Here is a 25,041-nt window from a genome sequence, read left to right on the forward strand (position 1 = left end):
AACGACATTTCGACTTTTGATGTAGCAAAACATTTGACGAACTTTCATGAAGTAATAGATTCTTTCGCAGAAAGGAAAGCACGCCATGTAAAGCTGTAGGAAGATTAGAGAGAAAAAATTCTAGGAGCTAAGGATTGTAGAAATGTGTATTGTCTTGCTGTTCTCATGTCTTTACTGGGTTTATGTATCGTATATTTAATTTTATGTCACACAAAGTAGCAAGTTGTTAGCTGATAGGGAATAAAGAGTGCAAATTTTCCGAAGAGTTATTTGCTTAAAAAAAGAGGAACAGGTTGTCAAACCGGCAATCTGTAAACAGGAGAGGCACCACAGGACATTTTAATTTCCACTGTCCTGAATATGGTTTGATGGCATCCTTTACAAAATATACATGTTTCAGTTCCACAGAGCGAAGTACAGTGTTGTGCGATAGAAGAATGCTGTGTGAGGAGGCGAGGCACTGTCCTTTGGCACTCTTACGACCAAATAACATGTCTTACGTTTCCTCAAACACATGTTTTATGTATCAGACTCTTCAGAAAGATGTGCGCTACAAAATGAACATATTTTTGGAAATTCGATTTTTTTAAATTTTTGAGTCATATCTCAAATGCTCGAGGGAGTGGCAGGTTATTGGATCGGATCGGAAATATCGCAGATCCGGGGCTGATGCGCAAGGCAGTCTGAGTTACAGTGGGGTAGTGGGTAGTCTCCACATGACCTGTATTTACATTTAGTAATTTTGCTGTGTCCTCTTCGTTCACTGCTCTCATGTCAAATGAAAACAACAGATTTCTGATTTCCGCCTTTCTGACAGTCAAGCATTAATTGCCATGCAGAACAATGAAGTTATTTTTGTCGGTTTGCTAAAGAAATTTTCTTTTTAATCCCACACACTGTTTGCTGCATTTCAAGTGCAAGTTTTCACCTTCCAGCACGTATGGCAGTATGCCATAATAAAGAACCAGAACCAATCATTAGATAACACAGTACTGGTACTCAAAGAAAATTTACATCCCGAAAACCACATTGAAAAGCTTAATATCAGGTCATGGCCTACTTAACTGGGACTATGGACATACAAATGTGCACTTTAAATGTGCACATTTTAGTATAGGTCTCGAAATTCCGATGCTTTTGGAGTATCCTTTGATATCTTGTTTCTTCTATGACATAAAGCACGATCTTTTAATGTTTTATGCATACAAACATACGTCCGTCATCTGGCACTGTCTGACAACTGCGGAAACGAACCTATTTCTAACAGGTCACGGGAAAATATCCGAATGGCGGTTTGAAAAGCGTTACCATCAAAGTACCATTCTGGCAGTTACAACAGAGCTATGTGCGATGAATTTCTTAAACCACAGAGTGTTTCACTCTCATTTAAAAATCAACTCTTTGATGACGAGCCATTGAGAAGAATTTCAAGCCCAGAAGATGAGACATTTAAGTAATTATTAAAAATTTTATGATCACATTTGTGTGATATATCTTAAATTGTAATACGAGCATAAAAGACCGACACTGTATGTGAAAGCTTAGCTTCTCTTGCAGCGTATTAATCTTAGAGACCAATATTATATGTGAAAGCATTGCTTTTCTTGTAGCAACACTATGTATATTAATTTAAGCTATTAACTTTCCCTGTTTGTGTGTTTGTGCTACTTAACAGTGATGTTGCTGTTGGCTGACTACATCACGTGTCCTATGCTCTGAATATCCGCTGTCATCGGCTGGCGAGATCATGTGACATGAGCTACGAACGGCTTACAAAAGCGCATCGCAAACTCTATTTCAATGCTTCGGAAAGTAACATGTGGTGTTTGGTGGAATTCGAATTTATACTTTCGTAATACGAAAATATGCAGCGTATATGTTGCTGCACATCAAAGATCTTTCCAAAACGTATGTTTTCCCCCCTGTGTTTAGTTTTATAATGCGCCGGAAATTCTACTCCCGTGTATAAAACCATAATCATTCAAAGGACTGATAAGTTATACAGTTCCGAGGGAAAATATACTGTCAGTTAACAGGGAAAAAGAATGTTTTCACCCGGGAGAAAGGGTATTTTTAACCGGTAAATCCGGGAGAAATCCAGAATTTTTTTTTCCTTGTCCACATATACACCCTGAATTAAAGCTTTCGGCCATAGGCCCTTATCAACAGTATACACACATACTCACATACGAACACACACACTCAAGCAAACACAACTCTCACTCACGGCTGCAGTCTCAGGCAACTGAAACACACACTTGACAGCAGCCGTGTGTGTGTGAGTTGCATTTGCTTGTGTGTGTGTGTGTGTGTGTGTGTGTGTGTGTGTGTGTGTGTGTATTGTTGATGAAGGCCAGTGGCCGAAAGCTTTAATTGTGAAAGTCTTTTTGTTGTGCCTATCTGTGACCCAGCATCTCCACTATATGGTGAGTAGCACCTTTCCTTCTCATAATATTGTTACATTCCATCATGGATTTTCCCATTGCAAAGAAAAATTCTTAGTTACTAATATTTTATGAAAGATTGTTAATCAAGGCTGTATAATTACAAAATATTACATCTATCTTTTTATAATTTAAGATTCTTGTTAATGCTCATAGAACATTCATCTTTGTTTAAAAATTTTATTCCGCTAGGATGATGGTCAGTACGAGAGAGGCCTTTTCCATTGTCCTCCATGTTCATCTGACCTCTCACCATATGATTTTTTTCTTTGTAGCTGTATCCCAACTCAGCAGTTTTGACGTAACCTAAAATGCTTTGTGTGTACTGTGTCCTCTAAAACTTTTCACTTAGAGATAAATTGTCAAAAGGTAATAAATAACTCCTTAAAAATACATAAATTTTTAAGCTAATTTCTATCAGTTTATGTATGTTTGTATTCTGTAATAATTTGGTTGACTTTTCAACACTGGTGAAGTGAATCGAGCATTTGCCATAGTTAAATTGCTTCTCAGTATAATATCTTGAGATAAGTAGATGGTTGCAACTTGTTTTCAATTACTAGACATCAGAGGCATTTCTTTCCTTCATCAACACACAAGAGTAGATAACTGGACATTACAAACTCTGTAAGAATATATATCACAGGTAGTATTCTCATGTCTGCTGACATGTGAGTGTACAAAACTGTACTTCAGTATCCAATACGTGACCTAACTCACTGAAAATGGTACCACATTTCATATTGTTTTGGTTTGTGAGGAGACCTCTCTTATTACAAAAGTTGTCAGTATGTTGTGTCATGCAGCTCTCATATTTTCTTCAGTTCTTCCCCTCCATTATTTTACTGAGTTACTTATAACTTCCTATCGTAAGTGGCCAGTGTAATAAATTTGTCTATCAGTCTCATTGGTAGTTGGTAAACACTACTGCCACTCAAGATCTTAAATGTGGAACAATCAGTTTTTATGTATGGAACCCAGGGAATAGTAAGTTTCTGTGTCATTCAGTATAATTTCATGTGAATGAAAAAAAAAAAAAAAAAAGTGAACTATTAACTCTATGCTCTGTGTTCATGTTTAGTTAATATCACTTATACAATAAATCAAATCAAGGTTTATTCTGTCATCTACATTATTTGACCCATAGCCTGCATGTTTTACGTACATTTGTACAGTCAGATCTGTGACAAACACAGCATGCTGAGATTTATGAAAAGGTTGATATTTGAACTATTGAATCTGTGCAGTCACAGTAGATGGTCAAGAATAAGTATTTTGTGAAGTCAAAAGTTGCAATAAGGACTTCACCTATCTTAGCTTCATCTCAGAAATACGTTTTATTGTGTTCGTGGGGGATGTTACACTGAAACTGGATCAATTTTGAGTCAGTGTTACATTAGTAGTGACTGCTAGAAAACATCAGTGGAGCAGCTCTTCAGTAAGCAAATTCTGAAAGGGTTACACAAACAGTAACAAAAGTACAATGGCTGCTCCTACACTCATTGCATACCAGTCCAATGCTCAAACATTTACTGTATGCAGTCTGTGTCAGTTTGTTCCAGAAGGTAGCTTAATTTTGAGCATAGCATTAATCAAGGATATCAAACTGTGGTGCAGGATTTCAATGGGAGTGGTCTTTGGCTAAGGGTTATGTGTGTTTGACAAACACTAACTATTTGGTTTTATTAACAATAATTTCCTGTGCCAGAGTGCTTACAGAAATAAACAAGGCAAACACATGCTTCCAGTTTTCACATCAATTAACCCTTCTAATACCGAATATTTATTGTCACATTGAGTACCATTGGGGTCTTTAGGGACCCCAACGGAATTTATTTTTATTAAGGATAGTTTTAATAATGGTAGAATAAAATCACATTCCTTATTTTTTCCACAATCTAAAACATGATGTCAATGACATTACATTAAATTGAAATGCATTTTTTAAAAATTATTTATTTCTGTAAAATTTACAAATGATTCTCATGAAACTACAAACATTTTGGATTGAATTCCGAATTGACATTTATGACGCATTACACTTACAGCAATAAATTGCAGAGTGATTTTCACACACAGAACATTCACATTTTGAACATTTATCGGTGAATTTTCTATCCTCGGACTTTTTTTTTGTCTGTACTGTTGATGGTAGTACTGGGGAAATAATTTTGTCCAGCTTTCTTCCGATGAGCTGCTTTCCTAATTCTATGAGATTGTAGCTGGTCCTTTCTGCCCAGTCTGGTGTAAGATGTAGCCATATGATAAATACATTCATTGCACTGATATCAGTCATGTTGTAAAATAATGCCTTTGGCCACCTTCTGCTCATCCTCTATGTATTGTACGTTCTAACCAGCTTGTCCATGGTATCTACTCCTGATTTTGTTTTATTACAATCCAGAATCATTACTTGCTAGCATTCTTCATGATCTTCCACTTCCTTCCTTGGGTACATTGTACTGAGCAAAGTTACAACTTTCCCCTTTTTCGGAAAATATGAAACAATAGATGAATATTTGACTCGACCTTTCGTCTGAGTGAAAGCTTATGGTAGTTTTCCTTTATTTTTTCTAATTGTTCCTAAAAATGTGAGAGTGATTTTCAGAAGTTATCTCGCCAAACTAAGGCTAGTGAAAAAATTTTCAGTTGTTATTTTTCTGCCACTGTTTTCTAAGTCTTTCACCATATCTAAAGCAACTCTCTTGCCTTGACCAACTTCACGAGATTCATTTTCTTGTCAACCAGTGTAAACTTGGATATTGAGAATGTAAGACGTTGCACTATCACATACAGCCCATAATTTCAATCCATATTGTCCTGGTTTTGATGGAATATATTGCCGAAATGGACATCTACCACGAAATGCCACAAGTTGTTCACCACTTGTTACGTTACTGTGAGGAACATATGCTCCTTGAAATGAGTGTACCCACATTTTAAATGTTTTTCTAATGGGAGCCAGCTTGTCAGGAGTACAGTTGTGATGTCTCACATCTGCGTCATCAAATCGGATGCACCTTGAAATTTGCGTAATGCGATTTCTAGCCATTGCTTCACTAAAAATGGGTCTACCATCCTTTTTGTTCCACAGATGTGTAACTGCTTCATTATGGGCCTTGTAAGCATCTGCTAGGATCAAGACACCGATAAAGCACTTCAGTTCAATGGCATCTCTTGGTTTTCATTTACTACCGGAAACAAGACTACCCTCTTTGTTAGCTCACTTTAGAATTACAACAACAATGTTTCTCCCAAGAAACAACAATAGGAAATAAGGTATATTTTACAGAAAATTATGGCCTGGGGTCATTATAGACCCCAGGGTATTAGGAGGGTTAACTTCAAATGAAACATTAACCAAACACTTGCCCTACTGTAATAAAATAATAAAATATTCGAAGGTGACACTAAGAACATAGAATAGTACTTAACCTAAGATATTTATATATGCATGTCATTCATAACAAATATGTCTTCAGTCCACAAAAACTGACTTTCAAAGGACACGGAAGTAATACTGCCCAACAATGCTAACCCATCAGAAAATGCATCACCCTACTACAACCAACACCTTAACCACAGTGTTCGGCCATCTTGATTTAAGTTCTCTGTGATTTACCTAAATCACTCCAGGCAAATGCCTGGATGGTCCCTTTGAAAGGGCACCAACGCCTTCCTTCCCTGTCCTTCCCTAATCCTATGAGACCGCCTTCCCTAATCCTATGAGACCGATGACCTCACAGTTTGATCTCTTCCCCCAAATAACCAACCCTTAACCACACACCAGACAGGCAACACAATTTACACGGACACAACAAGCTAACCTACAATCAAGTATTAACCAGTGGCACAATTACACAGTTTATCTCTGACACTGTTAAACACTTCACAGCCTCGCTGTCCCATTTTTATTCAATTATAACGCAATCAGAGTGCACCACAGCCTTGCCATACCTTTTCAATTACCACTGCATAAGTACTTGTCTACTAATACAGGTGCAACATGGCGTCACTGTGTTTTGACAGGTGCAGGTCGCTGTCACACACTAGTGCCAGCACATGTACAGTAGTGGTAGTGGACACACTCAATGGTGTAAGTAACTCATGCCCTGCTTTAGAATCATCATAAAGGAAACACTCTTTTGCAATTCCTCCCTGCTCCTAGCTGCCACATCTCCTGCACAAATGGAAATGCCATCTGCTGCCCCAGCCATATGATGTCCACGTGACAACCGGCCACACCACCTGTTGACCATTGCACTGCTCTGCTGCTCCACAGCACTGTCTGCTTCTCCAGGATCTGTCTTGTTTCACAGTTGTAGGCTAACTATCCACTCCACTGAAGCGCCCCCCCCCCCCCCCCCCCTCCTTGCAGGTTTGGGGGTTAGAATAGTTCTGAGGTATTCCTGCCTGTCGTAAGAGGTGACTAGGAGTCGTCCCACGCGTTTTGGCATTGGATTGTCCCCTGCAGTGTTGACCTCCATTTTTCAAAATTTCACAAAGAATGAGCCAATTGGGGAACTGGCCTTACATGGTGCATAATGTCCATCATGCGCTGAGACCTCTCGCATCCTTCGTCAATGTGGATCTGCACTTCCACTCATTCTTCAGCGAGGTCACCCTCTGGGTGCATTTTCCTCCATCCTCTGTGCAGTATAGCTTTCTGCACTGTTGACGATAATGGACTTTTTAGCTCGTTGTGCCTTATATCCAGCACAGTAGCCAGTCTGTTGTGGTGGGGTCGCCATGTACCCTGTTGGTTGTAGCCCCCTGATTACACAGGGGTCACTCTGCTGATGCCTCCACTGGATGTATGCCAAGGAGTAAATGACAGTCACCCTGGGTCATCGGGATTCCCGGCAATGGCTATCCTCCCAGGTGGCCTTTGCTGCGGTTGTGTTGCACCTGTGTGGTGGTGAATCCCTGGTTCGAGTGGGTGGCATCAGGATAGGTGACACGCCATGAAGCGTAGTACATCATCTATTGCTGGTGGTCAAGCACCAGGAGTCTCTAACAAGTCAAGGTCTAACTTCAATGCTAAGAAATACGACCCCAAATCATCACCCCCCCCCCCCCCTCCTCCCCGGCTTCACCATGGGAGGAACGCTGGGGTAAGGATGGCAGTGAAGCTTATTCAACCTGGTACTTCGTATGTACAAGAGTTGATGGGGAATCTTTCTTGTCAGTGAAACCTCAGTTTTTGTGGGGCATTTAGTGGACATGTTTGGGGAGGTGGAGGGCTTGTCCAAAATGCAGTCATGATCAGTCTTGATCAAAACAGCATTCTCTGCCGAGTCATGGGTACTATTCACCTGTGCAAACTGGGCGATGTCTCTGTTTCCATCACGCCCATACGATCTAAAATCTGGTCAAGGGTATCAATATTTCACAGGGACCTTCTTTCGTGGTCTGACGATGAACTGTGTGCCAATTTAGAGCGGCGAGGTGTCCATTTTGTCTGGTGTGTCCGCCAGGATCCGAGGGATAATCAGGTAGCCACCGGTGCCTTCATCTTGGCCTGAGAAGGTCAAGGTGATTCTCTGCCGCTGTGACATAAAGCCACATATCCCTCTCCCAATGCGGTGCTTTAAGTGCTGGAAGTTTGGGCATATGTCTTCCCACTGTACTTCCAGCGTCAGCTGTTGGGATTCTGGACATCCTGCACATCCCAATACTCCCTGTGCCGCGCTTCCAATCTGTGTCAACTGTGGAGAGCACCATCCGTCTTGCTCGCCAGAGTGCAGGATTCTCCAAAAAGAAAGAAAAAATAATGGAATACAAGACCCTGACCGACTCACTGAGGCTAAGAGAAAATTTGAGAGGTTACATCCTGTGCATATGACGTCAACCTATGCCGTCACTACGACAACGGCTCTACCATCTTCCGTTCTGCAGTATACAGTTGGCTCTCAGAGAGGTCAGACTCCACCTGCTCCCTTGATGGTGAGGGGCACTTCCGTCCCTGTTGCTCCTGCACAACCTTCTTCAGGTGCAACAACCCCCCCCCCCCCCCCCCCCCCCAATCATCGGGGACGTCAATGGCTTCATGTTGTTGCTATGTTCTCGTCATGTGCCAGATTACCCACAGCTGTGTCACACACTACAGCAAGGTACGACATGGTGCTGCCTGTGCCAGTATGCCAACACCAGCACCCACTGATGAAAGTTGAATGCCTGCTGACACAACTAGGTGAATAGGGAGAATACAAACATGCTGCGAAATTTCATTTTCACGAGAGAACAGCTTACATTCTAGGGTTGGATGGAGAAGGTGTTCAGCTCTACATCTGTACTTTGTAAACCACCATGAAATGCATGGCAGACGGTACTTTTGATTGTAACAGTGATTTGGACTTTTTTGTGTTCCAGTCAAGTATGGAATGTGAGAAGAATTATTGCTTAAATACCTCTGTGTACACCGTAGTTGGTCTAATTTTGTCTTCATGTTTCCTATGGGAGCAATTCATAGGGGATTGTATTATATTCATAGACCTATCGCTTAAAGTTAGTTGTACAGCTTTTTAAGTAGGCTTTCATGTGATATTCAGTTGTCTTTCAGTTCAGTTCATTTAGCAATTAGATGATACTATTTGATGAACACTACCAGTGATTGACCTACCGTAGCAATCACCAGAGAAGAACTACTCATATCTGCCTCAAGAGTCATGGAGACATATACTGAGCTATCTCATGGAAACTTTAGGGTTCACACACACAAACAAAAAAGTTCTGGGCCGTAATTGAGAGAATCTTAGTTTTCGCTTGACACACTAAGCCTTTGTCAATGTAAATCTCTTAGAAACCGAACTATTCCTGAATTTCAGTCTCAGTGAATGGGCAAATCCTTACCAATATCATACCTAGATTAAGGAACCTGGAACAACCAGTGTAAGGAAACCATTTCAACAAGGGGAGACATATAATGCTTTCAAAAATATTAACAGTGGCAAATCTGACGACCTTATAATATATTGAACTAATTAAATATCTTGGCAGTAAAGCAATTACATATGTTCCAGTGAACTTTCAATAGTTTCTCTTAAAATCACAAAAATTGACGACAATAATCACAAGTCATGGTATTTGTGTATTGAACCCGGGTCCTGGAAACGATGGAGAGACTTCATCTCCACCGTAGCCTTCTGTGGCTCACAGCCCCACAACAGGCTTCAGCAGTCCGCTCACCCCTCTGCTGCCCCACACCGAACCTAGGGTTATTGTGCGGTTTGGCCCACAGTGGACACCATCCCCGTCCCGGGAACATCTCGTACCAGACGAGTGTAACCCCAAATGTTTGCATGTACACATATGGGGTAACAGTGTTTGCTCAGCAATCGCTGACATAGTGTAACTGAGTTGGGATAAGGGGAACCAGTCCGCATTTGGCGAGGCAGAAGGAAAACTGCCTTAAAAACCATCCACAGGCTGGCCGGCACACCGGACCTCGGCACTAATTCACTGGGCGGATTTGTGCCAGGGACCAGCACACCATTCGGCTCAGGAAGCAGTACACTAGACCGCATGGCTAGTAGGGCGGGCAGTCATGGTATTACTCAAGCCAGGGAAGCCGTCAAGTGACCTTTAAACCTTTCATGTCTTGGTTTTGTTTCAGTATGAGGGTGTTTTTTTTTGTATTTTGTTTTTTAAATTTCACTGTTTTCTCACTGTATTTATTGCAGAAAGGAACTTTGATACAGAACAGGTAGGATTCAGGGCTGAACAATCCTGTATTGACCGTGCAATTTGAAGATCATTTTGAAAATAAACATAATTATTGTGTGCTTTGTGGATATAATTATTGCTTATGATGCCATTTTTGGTAATCGGCTTCAACTGACTAAAATTTGTGATTTTAGAATGATAAGATATATGCTGCCTAATTGCCAATTCATTGTTATGCTTGGTAAAAAAAAAAAAAAAAAAAAAAAAAAAAAAAAAGGAAAATGGAAGTCTACCTCAGGAAATCATACCCACACCAATTTCATTCATTATTTATTTGAGTGACAAACCCATTCATTAAGTATTCAGATCTTCATTCACTAGAAGACAACCTAAACGCCCATTAACACCTGTGTGACTTTCCATGTGCACTGGTTGCATGCTGCCATTTCATGAAGAGGCAAGGAGACACTGTTGTCAGTGCAAAGTCATGCATGCCTCTGATTTGTGTGAATGAGCCCCCATGCACAAATGCTGCAGTGTCCTCAAACCAGGCAGGGAGACACATGCAACAGTTGTGTGCCTGTTCACAGTTCTCCCCATTTGAAGCCCCAGTTCAACCTTGAACTGGAGCTTCAAATTGGAGTAATTGTCCTTGGTAGCAAGAGTTTGAATGTTAAAGCGAACCTTGTTGCCACTGGTGTAGTATGTCTGTATTTTGTATTTTCCTTTGGTGTCATTGGTACAATGTGGTAGTGGAAGAACAGCAAGGAAATATGGCCCCATATGATGGACAGCAATAGTTCTAGGTGTGCTCTTGGAAAAGGTACACCACAACAAATTGTCAGATCTGTCTAAAACATAAGCTTGAGAGTAACTGATTAAGTACACATTGCCAGTGAGGAGGCTCTTACCCTGCTGCACTTAGATAATACAAGTTTTTGAAAGGTTTATTATGCTACTTTCGTTGGAGAACATACTGCTGGAAGATAACAAAACAGCAGCGTGTCTCCAGTGTCAATCAGAAATGTGTATCCACAAAGTACTTTTTGATTTGGAAACTCACCATTTGATGTCCGATATTTCTTTATTAGCCATCAGCCAGTACTAATTATGTGTTGTAAATCCATATACTGCGGAAACTGCTACCCTCTGTGCATGAGAAATTTCAACTCCTCATTACACCCACCCAAGACAGTGAATCAAATCCATCAGAGCAGCAACAAAATGCCAAGACCTTGCAGACTCTTTGTAATACTTCCCTCTATGAACTCTCCAAGTGAAGTAAAAATATGCATTCATTATATAAAATGAAGGACTTTACAAGCATGGTGATTTGATGATAGTTATTTTTTTCTTAACATAAAATTATATTTCCTATTTAGAACTCATTATTATGATTATTCTTATTGTGAGATCAATAAAATACACATACATACATATTCTTGATCTGTTCTTTGTAAAGTTTAAGAATGTAGTAAGTATTTAATTCCTCACAATAAGCCTTGCGAGTAATGTTGGTGGTACTCAGCATGCCTTTAGAAGGAAATATTTATGCTGGAGCGTCACTAATGCACATCACCAGCACAACTGGCAGGCTCTCATAAAAACAAACCCACTGCCCACTGACTAGCTGCACAGTCATACACTCCTGGAAATTGAAATAAGAACACCGTGAATTCATTGTCCCAGGAAGGGGAAACTTTATTGACACATTCCTGGGGTCAGATACATCACATGATCACACTGACTGAACCACAGCCACATAGACACAGGCAACAGAGCATGCACAATGTCGGCACTAGTACAGTGTATATCCACCTTTCGCAGCAATGCAGGCTGCTATTCTCCCATGGAGACGATCGTAGAGATGGTGGATGTAGTCATGTGGAGCGGCTTGCCATGCCATTTCCACCTGGCCCTTCAGTTAGACCAGCGTTCGTGCTGGACGTGCAGACCGCGTGAGACGACGCTTCATCCAGTCCCAAACATGCTCAATGGGGGACAGATCCGGAGATCTTGCTGGCCAGGGTAGTTGACTTACACCTTCTAGAGCACGTTGGGTGGCACGGGATACATGTGGACGTGCATTGTCCTGTTGGAACAGCAAGTTCCCTTGCCGGTCTAGGAATGGTAGAACGATGGGTTCGATGATGGTTTGGATGTACCGTGCACTATTCAGTGTCCCCTCGATGATCACCAGAGGTGTACGGCCAGTGTAGGAGGTCGCTCCCCACACCATGATGCCGGGTGTTGGCCCTGTGTGCCTCAGTCGTATGCAGTCCTGATTGTGGCGCTCACCTGCACGGCGCCAAACACGCATACGACCATCATTGGCACCAAGGCAGAAGCGACTCTCATCGCTGAAGACGACACGTCTCCATTCGTTCCTCCATTCACGCCTGTCGCGACACCACTGGAGGCGGGCTGCACGATGTTGGGGTGTGAGCGGAAGACGGCCTAACGATGTGCGGGACCGTAGCCCAGCTTCATGGAGACAGTTGCAAATGGTCCTCTCCGATACCCCAGGAGCAACAGTGTCCCTAATTTGCTGGGAAGTGGCGGTGCGGTCCCCTACGGCACTGCGTAGGATCCTACAGTCTTGGCGTGCATCCGTGCATCGCTGCGGTCCGGTCCCAGGTCGACGGGCACGTGCACCTTCCGCCGACCACTGGCGACAACATCGATGTACTGTGGAGACCTCACGCCCCACGTGTTGAGCAATTCGGCGGTACGTCCACCCGGCCTCCTGCATGCCCACTATACGCCCTTGCTCAAAGTCCGTCAACTGCACATACGGTTCACGTCCACGCTGTCGCGGCATGCTACCAGTGTTAAAGACTGCGATGGAGCTCCGTATGCCACGGCAAACTGGCTGACACTGACGGCGGCGGTGCACAAATGCTGCGCAGCTAGCGCCATTCGACGGCCAACACCACGGTTCCTGGTGTGTCCGCTGTGCCGTGCGTGTGATCATTGCTTGTACAGCCCTCTCGCAGTGTCCGGAGCAAGTATGGTGGGTCTGACACACCGGTGTCAATGTGTTCTTTTTTCCATTTCCAGGAGTGTATTTAACCTGCATCTTGATCACTGAAGTACCAGATGTTTTCTTCTTTAGATGTGAATGGAATTACTCAGGTGCACACATTGACAACGATGCATGTACCTACATATGTGCCTCTACGTGGGTGTGGGGCATGTACAGGTATAGGTCACTAGCTGCAAGACATGCAGGTGTATGAGCAGCTGTACAGAAACACTTGAGATACTGTAAAATATCCTTAAAGTCAGATCCAGAAAACACTGTAGATTGTCCTCTGTGTTCGTGTAATTAGGATTGAAAGAAAGAGTACAGATTTAGTGTAGTACTGAGCTGCTTCATATCAAATACTCTCCTTTACTCTGTGTAGTTCTTGATTATACTCAACAAACAAGTACTTCTAATAATACAGTAAATGCCTGTTTTGAAGGCAATGGATTCATATCTTTATCTGGCTGTCCCTCACCCATAATCTTCCAGTCTGCATTGCTAATGATTTCAGCATCAGAGTGACATTAGATGTTCATTTTCCTCATTTCAAATGACTAATGTAGATGAAATGTTAATTTTGGATTTTAATCTCAATGCTACTTGCATCTTTAAGTATAACTGTAAGAACATGAAATAGAAAATGATTGCAAATAATGTCATTCACTGTTTCCTTCCGTATTTTGCAGAAATTTGTACCCATGTTGTATAAGTGTTTCCACTACAAAGCAGTGTAGTTCTCATCAAATAAGCATTTTTTATGTACAGTATTAGTACAGTGCAGGAACTTGTCAAGTTCTTACGTCTATTAGTAATAAGATTCAGCAGTCAGTTCACTGTAGACTGACCAACTGTTAATGTATTCTCTTACTATATATAAGTGTCACTCACAAAGGCCTGTGTTAAGTTATGCATCTTTAACACTGCAGAATTTACTATTGAAGACGACAGCAAAAGTATGTTTTGCTGATTCAGGAGGATGTCAGATTTGTCATAGACCTAGTATACATGCTTGCCAAGATGTAGGGAAGGAAATATGCCCATTGGCTAATCACCACCCATAGTGTGGCCAGGTTGCAACTGTTTTACATCTTTAGTGTAGAAAAATTATTCATTTCTCTACACTGCTTCTATAATAGTCCCGAGCAGTGATCATTTCAATAATCTAATTTTGCTAAGTTAACTGGAACCTTTGTAATTAGTAGACACTTTTCCATTTGGAATAACTATAGTGGCACAAATTTCCCAGAACTCTGCAAATTTATGACATATACTTACTTACATGTATTTTCGCTAATGCCTGCTGCTGCATCATGTTTAGATTATTCACATACATTACATTGTTGGTCACAACATCAAGGTGTCAAGTGTTGATACAGTATTCTACTGTGGAATATGTAATTTGCTGTTTTGAATTTTCTTTCTATGATTCACTTCCATTTAGATTGATGCTCATAGACGAACTTAATGCAGTTGGAGATAGATTGTTTACTCCAGTTAGTAACTCTTTATTTACAGATATTTTGGGAATGGATTCAGCCAAGGCACCACAAGATAAGTTGGGCTGTGTGGTACGCTGTTGCCGAAATATTTTTTCACTCCTACAGCAGTCTGTAGGAGGTCCAGCATCAGCAGATGATTTCCTCCCAGCATTGATATTCATTGTTTTAAAGGCAAATCCAGCAAGGCTGAAGAGCAATATCAACTACATTACTCGATTCTGTAATGCTAGCCGTCTCATGTCTGGTGAAGGTGGCTATTACTTTACTAATTTGGTAAGTAGTTTCAGAGGTAGCATAATAATTGAAATTATGGAAATTTTGGTTTCATAATTTGTAAAAAATAGGTTCTTGGTACCAAGAACAGCAGACGTAAGTGTGAGACATATGGAGCTTTCAGCCAGGGACTGTTCCTCTTGATATGCAGATAGTTAAAGCATATTCAGAGGTAGCAAAGCCCTTTATGTCTTAGTGTGGTGACAGAAGGAGGAAGTCAGAATGAAAATTAGGCAGTATAGAGCATCAGATGAATTGAAATGCCTTAAAAAAGTTAGTAGAGATGTCTAAAAATTGGTCTATCAACAAATGAACCTGAAACAATAATAATGAAGTAGAGGAAATACAGATACTGGTCAGCTTTCCTTACATGAATGTAGGCTTTCTTGGCATGTACTGCCGATGAAAAGCTCTTAGAGTTTCCAGATAGGTGACAGTGTTGAAATACTGTGAAACTCTGACCAGCATTGTACTCACCTTCTGGTGAAGATCAAGTGGCAGTGTTGAAATGTCATCCCATAGCTTTTCTATGGAGGCCCATTGGGCCAATAGAATGAGAGACAAAGTTATAAATTTTGGTGTTGGACAGATATACAGGGTGTTACAAAAAGGTACGGCCAAACTTTCAGGAAACATTCCTCACACACAAAGAAAGAAAATATGTTATGTGGACATTTGTCCGGAAACGATTACTTTTCATGTTAGAGCTCATTTTATTACTTCTCTTCAAATCACATTAGTCATGGGATGGAAACACAGCAACAGAATGTACCAGCGTGACTTCAAACACTATGTTACAGGAAATGTTCAAAATGTCCTCCGTTAGCGAGGATACATGCATCCACCCTTCATCGCATGGAATCCCTGATGCGCTGTTGCACCCCTGGAGAATGGCGTATTGTATCACAGCCGTCCACAATACGAGCATGAAGAGTCTCTACATTTGGCACCGGGGTTGCGTAGACAAGAGCTTTCAAATGCCCCCATAAATGAAAGTCAAGAGGGTTTAGGTCAGGAGAGCGTGGAGGCCATGGAATTGGTCCACCTCTACCAATCCTTCTGTCACCGAATCTGTTGTTGAGAAGCGTACGAACACTTCGACTGAAATGTGCAAGAGCTCCATCGTGCATGAACCACATGTTGTGTCGTACTTGTAAAGGCACATGTTCGAGCATCACAGGTAGAGTATCCCGTATGAAATCATGATAACGTGCTCCATTGAGCGTAGGTGGAAGAACATGGAGCCCAATCAAGACATCACCAACAATGCCTGCCTGAACGTTCAGAGAAAATCTGTGTTGATGACGTGATTGCACAATTGCATGCGGATTCTCATCAGCCCACACATGTTGATTGTGAAAATTTACAATTTGATCACGTTGGAATGAAGCCTCATCCGTAAAGAGAACATTTACACTGAAATGAGGATTGACACATTGTCGGATGAACCATTCACAGAAGTGGCCCCGTGGAGGCCAATCAGCTGCTGATAGTGCCTGCACACTCTGTACACGGTACAGAAATAACTGGTTCTTCCGTAGCACTCTCCATACAGTGACGTCGTCAACGAAATCCTTGTACAACAGCAACTTCTCTGATGCAGACATTAGGGTATTGTCAACTGCACGAAGAATTGCCTCGTCCATTGCAGGTGTCCTCGTCATTCTAGGTCTTCACCAGTCATGAGTCATAGGCTGGAATGTTCCGTGCTTCCTAAGACGCCGATCAATTGCTTTGAACATCTTCCTGTCAGGACACCTTCGTTCTGGAAATCTGTCTCGATACAAACGTATCCCACCACGGCTATTGCCCCGTGCTAGCGCATACGTCAAATGGGCATCTGCCAACTCCGCATTTGTAAACGTTGCACTGACTGCAAAACCACGTTCGTGATGAACACTAACCTGTTGATGCTACGTACTGATGTGCTTGATGCTAGTACTGTAGAGCAATGAGTCGCATGTCAGCACCAGCACCAAAGTCAACATTACCTTCCTTCAATTGGGCCAACTGGCGGTGAATCGAGGAAGTACAGTACATACTGACGAAACTAAAATGAGCTCTAACATGGAAACTAAGCATTTCCCAACACATGTCCACATACCATCTTTTCTTTATTTGTGTGTGAGGAATATTTCCTGAAAGTTTGGCTGTACCTTTTTGTAACACCCTGTATAACCAAGGGATGACTACGGAATTTTTTTTTTGTGATTTATTGCCTTAGAGCTCCTGCCTCATGATCATTTTTTAACAATTTTCATGACATTTTGCCAGCAAGAATGGCTGCCATTGTCAAAGGTCACCTCCAATTGCTGGGGTCAGAGTGGAGTTGAGCCTGCAGCTAGAAATTATACGTACATCTTGCACCAACAGCTATGAGCTTTTCCCTGGTCATTACTGCTGTGGTTCTCCTCTATCTACGGGCAGTGGTCATTCAGTGCAGCATGTTAATCCAGTGGCTAAAGCATGCCAATACAACATCTGGTAGGTGAATGGAATCTGGCTTAAGTCTTACCCCAAAGCAAGAAGCAGAAAGTAATCTTGGATGTGGGAAGCGAAGTAGACAGTAGAGTGGAATCTGACTGGAGCTGTGCACACAATGGAATCACTTGAGGATCTGTCTGTCGCTCACTGCTGTTCCTCCAATGTAGAAAATACTTACTCGTGCCATAGAAACATGTATTTTGTGTTCTGTTGATATTTAGCTTTCTTCCACTGATTCAGAGGATGGTGTGAACAAATTGCTGTTAAACATCTTACCTCATTCGCTGTAAATTCAGTATCAGTAAAACTGATAAAATTTACTATATCAAATCGTAGTCTAACCACATAAGTCATGGATCTGTGTAGTGCATGAAGTACATACAAAAAGTATACTAATCTAAATTCGTAGGCATCCACGTAGACAGCAGGCATACCTGCCATCACCATACCCTCCAGAAATGAAGAAATCTCTCCTTGGCTGCGTTCATCATTAGGAAAATTTCAGCTATCAGAAAGCTTAGCATCACAAATTCTGCTTACTTCAAGGGAATCACAGATTTTCTGTTATATGCTACATTGGTTTTCTTTGTTTCTACTGAATAAATTGCTCTTTCCAAATTAAGTGCTTGCCAAATTTTTTTTTAAATTTCCATTTATTCATTCCAGAGTCAGTAGAACTTGAGGCACATCATTTACAAAAATCTCAATTTTCTTTAAGCTATGAAACTTTGCTGCAAGTTAACAACCTACATTGTTGCAATCATCACTGTAGTAACAAAGATTTCTCTGCTATTTTATTTTGTGATTTTATACCTCTGGCACTTATTGGCATTTATGAACACTTTATTACTAGAAGCCAATTATCCATTCAACCTTTCAGATACACACATGAACTAAATTTAATACTCACCCAATTTGAGCAGCCTCCCTATCAGTCATTATAAACAGCACTGGTACAAAACAGTAGGTATTCACCAACCATATGATTGTTTCACCTACCAACACAGCCCCCACTGATCCAACTCCAGACTTTCATTATAACCTGTAACCCCATCTTAAGTCCTTAGTCCCTTTCCAGAATGTCTCCCTCAAATCCATCTCCCATCCCATCCTAATTACCTTCCACACTTTCTGCACAACCATCTTCTAAATGCTTCCCAAACATCAATAAACTTAACTGTCCTGGACTAACTATTGTAACTAATAACTGTGCACCTACGAAAAGAAACTTGCTATGTTGACTAACACTTCCAACCTATTGCATACAGCTGAATGTACATCAAAAACAGAATCCATTTCCTTCTCATCTGTAAACTACCCCTGTTCCATTATAGTCTGAGTCTCTGCTCTTCACTGGTGATGCCACCTCAATATACACCAATATATTCCATGCCAATGTCAAACACTACTTGTCCCACTGTCCTATCAGTTCAAAATCCACAGTCCCATTCCTTTTACACCTGACGAACTATATCCTTATCTTTAATAACTCCTCCTTTGAAAGGAAGATATACAAAGACATCATAAACACAGAAATGGGCACTAGCATGACATCCACTTAAGCCAACCTATTCAGTCAGTCTAGAGCAGGCTGTTCCAACCGAGCTCCAGGGAGCCGGAGCGCTCACTGCGACAGCTCGGAGCCTGCATGGAGGGGGAAAGCGATCTCACTGCCCCCTGGCCGCATGCAGCCGCAACTGACGCAATAATCCATGTTCAATGACAGCAATGACTAGCTGCGGGAGCCCTGTACCTCTATTGGAGGATACATTTCTATTCATTGAGAGGGATGGTCGTCCTCAGTGTCTTGTATGTCATAAAGTATTTAATTCTGCGAAGAGGTACAATATACAATGACATTATACACATCTTCACGCAGCGCACTACGATCAGGTAGAAGGCGTTGCACGCAGAGAACTGGTAGCCAGGCTTAAGAACGACATACCAGGAGACGTAAGATTAAAAACGATTTCGTAATACATAGGGTATCAAAACATGCAACATAGTTCGTGTTCTGTAATGCGTTTATAATTTTCAGCTGAATGAGAGCAGAGAAAACACTACTGAATCTGCAATTCGAGCAAGCTACAGGGGTCGCTCACATCATCGCGACGAGTGGCAAGCCGTTTTCGGTGGGACCACGTGCATGGTAGCAGTTGCAGAATGTTTGTTTCCAAGGGAGGTGCAGGCAATTGAAGGGGTTTGCCTGTCGAAGCAAACTCGTCGAATCCTGGAAATGGCAGCGGATTTAGAGACTCAGCTCAGGAAAAAGGTGGAGAGCTGTGTTGTATTTTCGCTAGCCCTTGACAAAAGCACCGACACGTCGAACTGTGCTCAGCTTACAGTCTTTGTGCTGGGTGTCGACATGGAGCTCCAAGTAACTGAAGAACTATTGGATGTGGTACCACTCGATTACACCGCAACAGGACATGACATTTTTGAAGCTGTTTGTGAATCAGTGGACAATATGAATTTGCCGTGGGAAAAGCTCCATTCTGTGGCGACAGACGGTGCAGCACAAATGATTGGGCTTCACAAAGGTTTTGCTTCTCATTTGAAAAATAAACTCAGGGAAGAACTTGGGAAAGACTTTGTGACTCTTCATTGTTTTATTCACCAAGAGGCACTGTGTGCTGAAACAGTAGAGCTAGGTGGCATAATGAAAGATGTCATGAAGTGTGTGAATTTTAGCGGCGTCACGGTATGAATCATTGTCAGTTCAAAGGATTCCTGAAAGATATGGAAGCAGAGTATGGGGATATACCTTATCACAGTACTATTCGTTGGCTGAGTCGGGGAAAAGCTCTTGATGTTTTCTTTGCCATTCGTGAGAAAATATCCCTTTTTCTCTAAATGAAAGGGGAAGAAATGTGTTGTCTGAAAGATATAAAATGGATATTAGACCTGGCGTTCCTAGCTGACATAGCTATGCATCTGAATAATTTAAATCTGTCATTGTAGGCCACTGACATGCACGACCAGATCAAAGCATTCATGGAAAAGTTACATTTATTTGAGAGACAGATGAGTAATGGACATTTAACGTTCTTCAATGGTCTTGCTTCTTTAAAACTACCTGAAGGTACTATTTTCGGCGATTACCAAGCAAAGTTAAAGCAGCTCATCACGTCGTTTGAAACACGATTCCCAGACATCACTAGTTTGGAAATGGAACTTAGGGTGTTCAGCACTCTGTTTTCAGTTTCCCTCGATGACTTGTCATCGTCACTTCAAGTGGAGATTATTGATTTGCAACTTTGTTGAAATAGAGGTACTACAACACGTTGCATTTTGTCACGATGGTATCATTCATTACAGCAAAAAACATTTCCCAAGCTTCACAACAATGCCACTCAGATCATGTGCACGTTTGGATCTATGTATTGTTGTGCGCAGCTTTTCTCAGCAATGAAAAGAGTAAAAAGTAAGGAACGATCGTTTCTTCAGGATGCAACAATGAAGGCCATCCTCCGCATTAACGCTGCAAACACTTTGACACCTGATATTTCCGATCTTGTAATGAAAAGATGATGTCAAGCTACAAAGGCCCAGTAAATTTAGTATGCAATTTCTTGTAAAACAGTTGTTTCTTATTTATTTCCTGAACATTGTATTTCCTGGTGTAGCATGTCACCACATCTTAGAAGCTAAGAGTATGAGGTTCTCGATCTAGTAAGACGTAGCTGGCACATCAAAACGCTTGCCTTGCCGTCTGCCTCAACCAGCCCTGCCACGTGCTGGCGTGCCGGCCCACTTGAATGGTCACAGCGAGCGACACGGCTCCCTGGAGCAGGGAGTGCTCCGTGGCTCACCACGGAGCCAACGAGCTGGAACAGCCAGATCTAAAGGAAACCTCCCTAGCCAGCCAAGATCCAAAACCCATGGTCCGGTTCACTGATGATATGTACATGATCTGGACCCAGGGTCAAGGCACTATCCTCATCCCTCAACAGTCTTAACACCAACTTCTCTTTGGTTCGCCAGGTACTCTCAGCACAGTGTGCTACCTTGCTTGTTGTTAACCACCACTTGCCAATGATTCCACAAAAACTTCTGTCCATATGAAACACACCAGTCATCAGTAATACCTCCATTTTGAATGCTGCTATCCCTGTCACACTAAAATTCTCCTAGGCAGTCTGGCAAACTGAATGGCACCCCAGCAGCAATGAACAATCCTTTACCCAGTACAATGAACGTCTTCTACGGCCTTCTGAATATATGTATTGCACATACAAATATCTTGTGCCATGCCCATGCATGCCCCTAATCCTCTGACAAATTCTATAAACCAGCTGAAAAGGATCCCCTCATAACCCAATTATTGCCCTGGACTGGAACAACTGAACTGTATATTTTACCAGGGTTTCCCCTAATTATGGTACTTAGGAATGAGCAACACATTATCCATGATCATTCCCATCCCTTAAAGGCAATATTCTGCTGTTCAACCAATTTATGAAATATCCTTACGCTCCCTTATGTCATATCTACTCCGACACCTTGCCAAATGAATTACCCAAGCACAAAACATTTTCCATGCAACCACCCAGCAGATCCTGTTTCAATCCCATAACAGGCATTTTTAAAGACAGGACCACCAATGAAAGCAAAAATCATATCATATATACCAGGTCCATTGTCGCTTTTGCACAGCTTTATATGTGCACACAATTAACCAGTTGTCCATCAGAGTGGATGGCCACCACCCAACTGTGGCCAAGAGAGGAGTGGCAAAGTAACTGCTGAACACAACACACTTGACTTCTATAGCCGCTTTACAATACACACCGTCTGGAGCACCACCCTACCCATTCCCAATACCAGCCAGTTTTTCCAAACTATGTAGGAGAGACGAGAATTGCCCCACAACCTATCCTTTGATCCCTCAATCATCTTGGGCACCCCCCCCCCCCTTCCCCGTCACTTAACTCATTCTACGTTCACACTCTCCTCTCCACAGTCTTCCTCTTTCTCTGTCCCACCCCTCTCCCACGGACAATCTGCCCCTTCTCCCTCACACCTCAACACCTATACCCTCGTCCACTCCTGCACACCACTGCTCTTCCATTTGGTCCATGTTTGTATAGAAAAACAACAATATTGGAATTGTGACTCCACCTTGAGGCAAAACATTTAGTTAGTTGTTTACTTATTTATTTCCCAAACTAGTTTTGGCAACGAATGTTCTTGATCATAAACAAAGCGCAAAAGTTTTGTTTTTCTGTGTGTAGAATCAGCTACATGCTGTCCAGCGAACTTGCAGATGGCATGATGTATGCTGAGAAAAAACAGCAACAGAAAAACGCACAGAAAATATGCAGCAAACAGGGACAATAATTCTTAAAAACATGGCATAACATACAATAAATAAGATTTAAAGAACCCACTGATGATAGTGATATTTGTTACTGAAACTAGTTTGGGGAATAAATAAGTAAACAAATAACAATGTGTTTTGCATCAAGGTGGGCTCTCAATTCCAACATTGTTGTAGTGCCAGTACAATTTGTGTGTGCGTGTGCGTGCGCGTGCGCGTGCGCGTGCGCGTGCACGTGCTCGGGCGCGTGCGCGCGTGCGCGCACGCACACGCACACACAAATTGTACTGGCACTACAACAATGTTGGAATTGAGAGTCCACCTTGATGCTCACTAGTTAATTCTGAAGGCGGAAATGGTCTCAAAATGTTAGCAACAACTTCACTGTTGTTGAAGTGCATATCGGCTATTCAGTACTAACTACATGGTTAGTTGTTACCTTCCAAAATTTATAGTTGTTTTATTATCCAGTATCATAGCAAGTATCATTGATATTTTTAGATAAAACAAACTGAAAGTAAGTGTCTAACAACCAAGTTTTCTTGTTGAAATAAGATTATGTTACATTTTAAGGAAGATCCTGACCATAAATGAGTGAAGAAACTATTTTCTGTGTGTCATTGAAACCATGAAATGATTAATCCGAGAAAATGCTAGATGGGCTCATATGCCTGTATATCTGACTCTTGCCGTTAAAGTAACACTCAACTTTAAAACAACTGCAGAACAAAATTTAAACAATAACAAATATCGTCTTTAAGGCAACCACAAGGGTTCATAATTTTGTGTGTTCCACATGTGTAATTTCACTTCCTATTTTCACATAAACTTGCACCTTCTCCTTTCCCAGGTGCTGAATTTCCTTTTTGATGAAATTTATAACAACTCTCACAAATCATTTTAACAGCTCCTCAAATAAATAGACACTGAAACTGTCATTTCTTATTTTTGGCAAAATGAATATAAAATGCTGGCAAACTCAAATTTGCCAAAACCATTCCAGTTCCCCCTGCACTCACTTATTTGACACAATCATTTCTCCCTTGACAAGATTTTATTTTCTACTAGTTGGTTCAGATACAAAGAATAATATGCAAGAACAATTTAGTACATTGTTCACATATACTGAAATTAATATGTATACCTTGAGACATACCAAATTTTTGAGTGTTGTGATGCTCTGCACTAGACTGTGTTGCATAACATTCTGAATTAACATATTAATGAGACTGAGCTCACAATACACAGTATCATCTCTAATGTTTGTTTAAACACTTATGCCATTCAACCATTTGTGCTAGTATAGCCCAAAACTGTGCCGAACAAATAAAAAGAGTGCATAAAAGCAGTGTAGCTGTCCCTCTTAAAATTAATCTAATTATAAAGAGCTATAACTTTATTTTACTTTTAACTAGTTCATTACTGCAGTGCTTATCTTTAAAGTTATGTGGCAGCACGTTGAAGATTTTAATATTGGTGGATTGTACACATTTCTATGCTGAACTTTAAATCTTTATACATCACACTGCGATGAGCCTTCCTTCTTGTGGTATAAGGTCAGGAGTGTCCCAGCTAAATGCGATAGGCCAGTTCTTGTTCTCTGTGCCTGTAAACAATTTGACAATCTGTGATTGGTTGCTGACGACGTGGAAATGAATGGGACAGTGTCCTTTTTAAGTGACTGTAGGGGAGGATACAGGATGACTTCATCAAAATTTCTATTTAGTGTGACTAATGGGAGCTTGCACTAAATGTGGACAAATGTTAATTAATGGAGATGAGAAGGAAAAACAATCCTATTCTGTTTGAATACAGTATTGGTGGTATGCTCTTTAACAGAGTCACATTGATTACATATCTAGGCATAATGTTACAAGGTGACATCAAATGGAATAAGCACATAAAGTCATTTATAAGGAATGTAGACAGTCAAACTTCAGTTTATTGGGAGAATTCTGTAATACTGTAGCTCATTTATAAAGGATACCATAGACAGAACACTTACGTGAGCCATTGTTGAGTACTGCTCGAGTGTTGGAGAGCTCCACCAGGTCAGATTGAAGGATGACATAATGCAGTTCGGAGGTGTTTTGCTATATTTGTTATTGATAGGTTCAGTCCATAAGTGAGTACTATGGCAAAGATATGTGAACTCGGAACGGGAATCCCTGGAGGAAGGAACACATTCTTTTCATAAAACACTATTGAGCAAGTTTGGAGAAACAGCATTTGTGATTGACTCTGACATACAACTCACCTATGTACCACAAAGACAAGATAAATCAAGGCTTGTATGGAAGTATGTAGACAGTCATTGTTCCCTCACTC

At 41.4% G+C, this 25,041-nt stretch overlaps 1 protein-coding gene across 3 annotated transcripts in view; it reads left to right on the forward strand.

Moving 5' to 3' along the window:
- The window catches only part of LOC126339203 (rab5 GDP/GTP exchange factor), a 67,853-nt gene that overhangs the window by 21,178 nt on the left and 21,634 nt on the right, over positions 1-25,041 (forward strand). For all 3 annotated transcript variants that reach the window (XM_050001614.1, XM_050001612.1, XM_050001611.1), the window contains exon 7: positions 14,653-14,909. In XM_050001614.1, the coding sequence (XP_049857571.1) occupies positions 14,653-14,909 (257 nt within the window). The remainder of the gene's footprint in view (positions 1-14,652; positions 14,910-25,041) is intronic.

The sequence above is a fragment of the Schistocerca gregaria genome, chromosome 1 (assembly GCF_023897955.1).
Source record: "Schistocerca gregaria isolate iqSchGreg1 chromosome 1, iqSchGreg1.2, whole genome shotgun sequence".
NCBI lineage: Eukaryota > Metazoa > Arthropoda > Insecta > Orthoptera > Acrididae > Schistocerca > Schistocerca gregaria.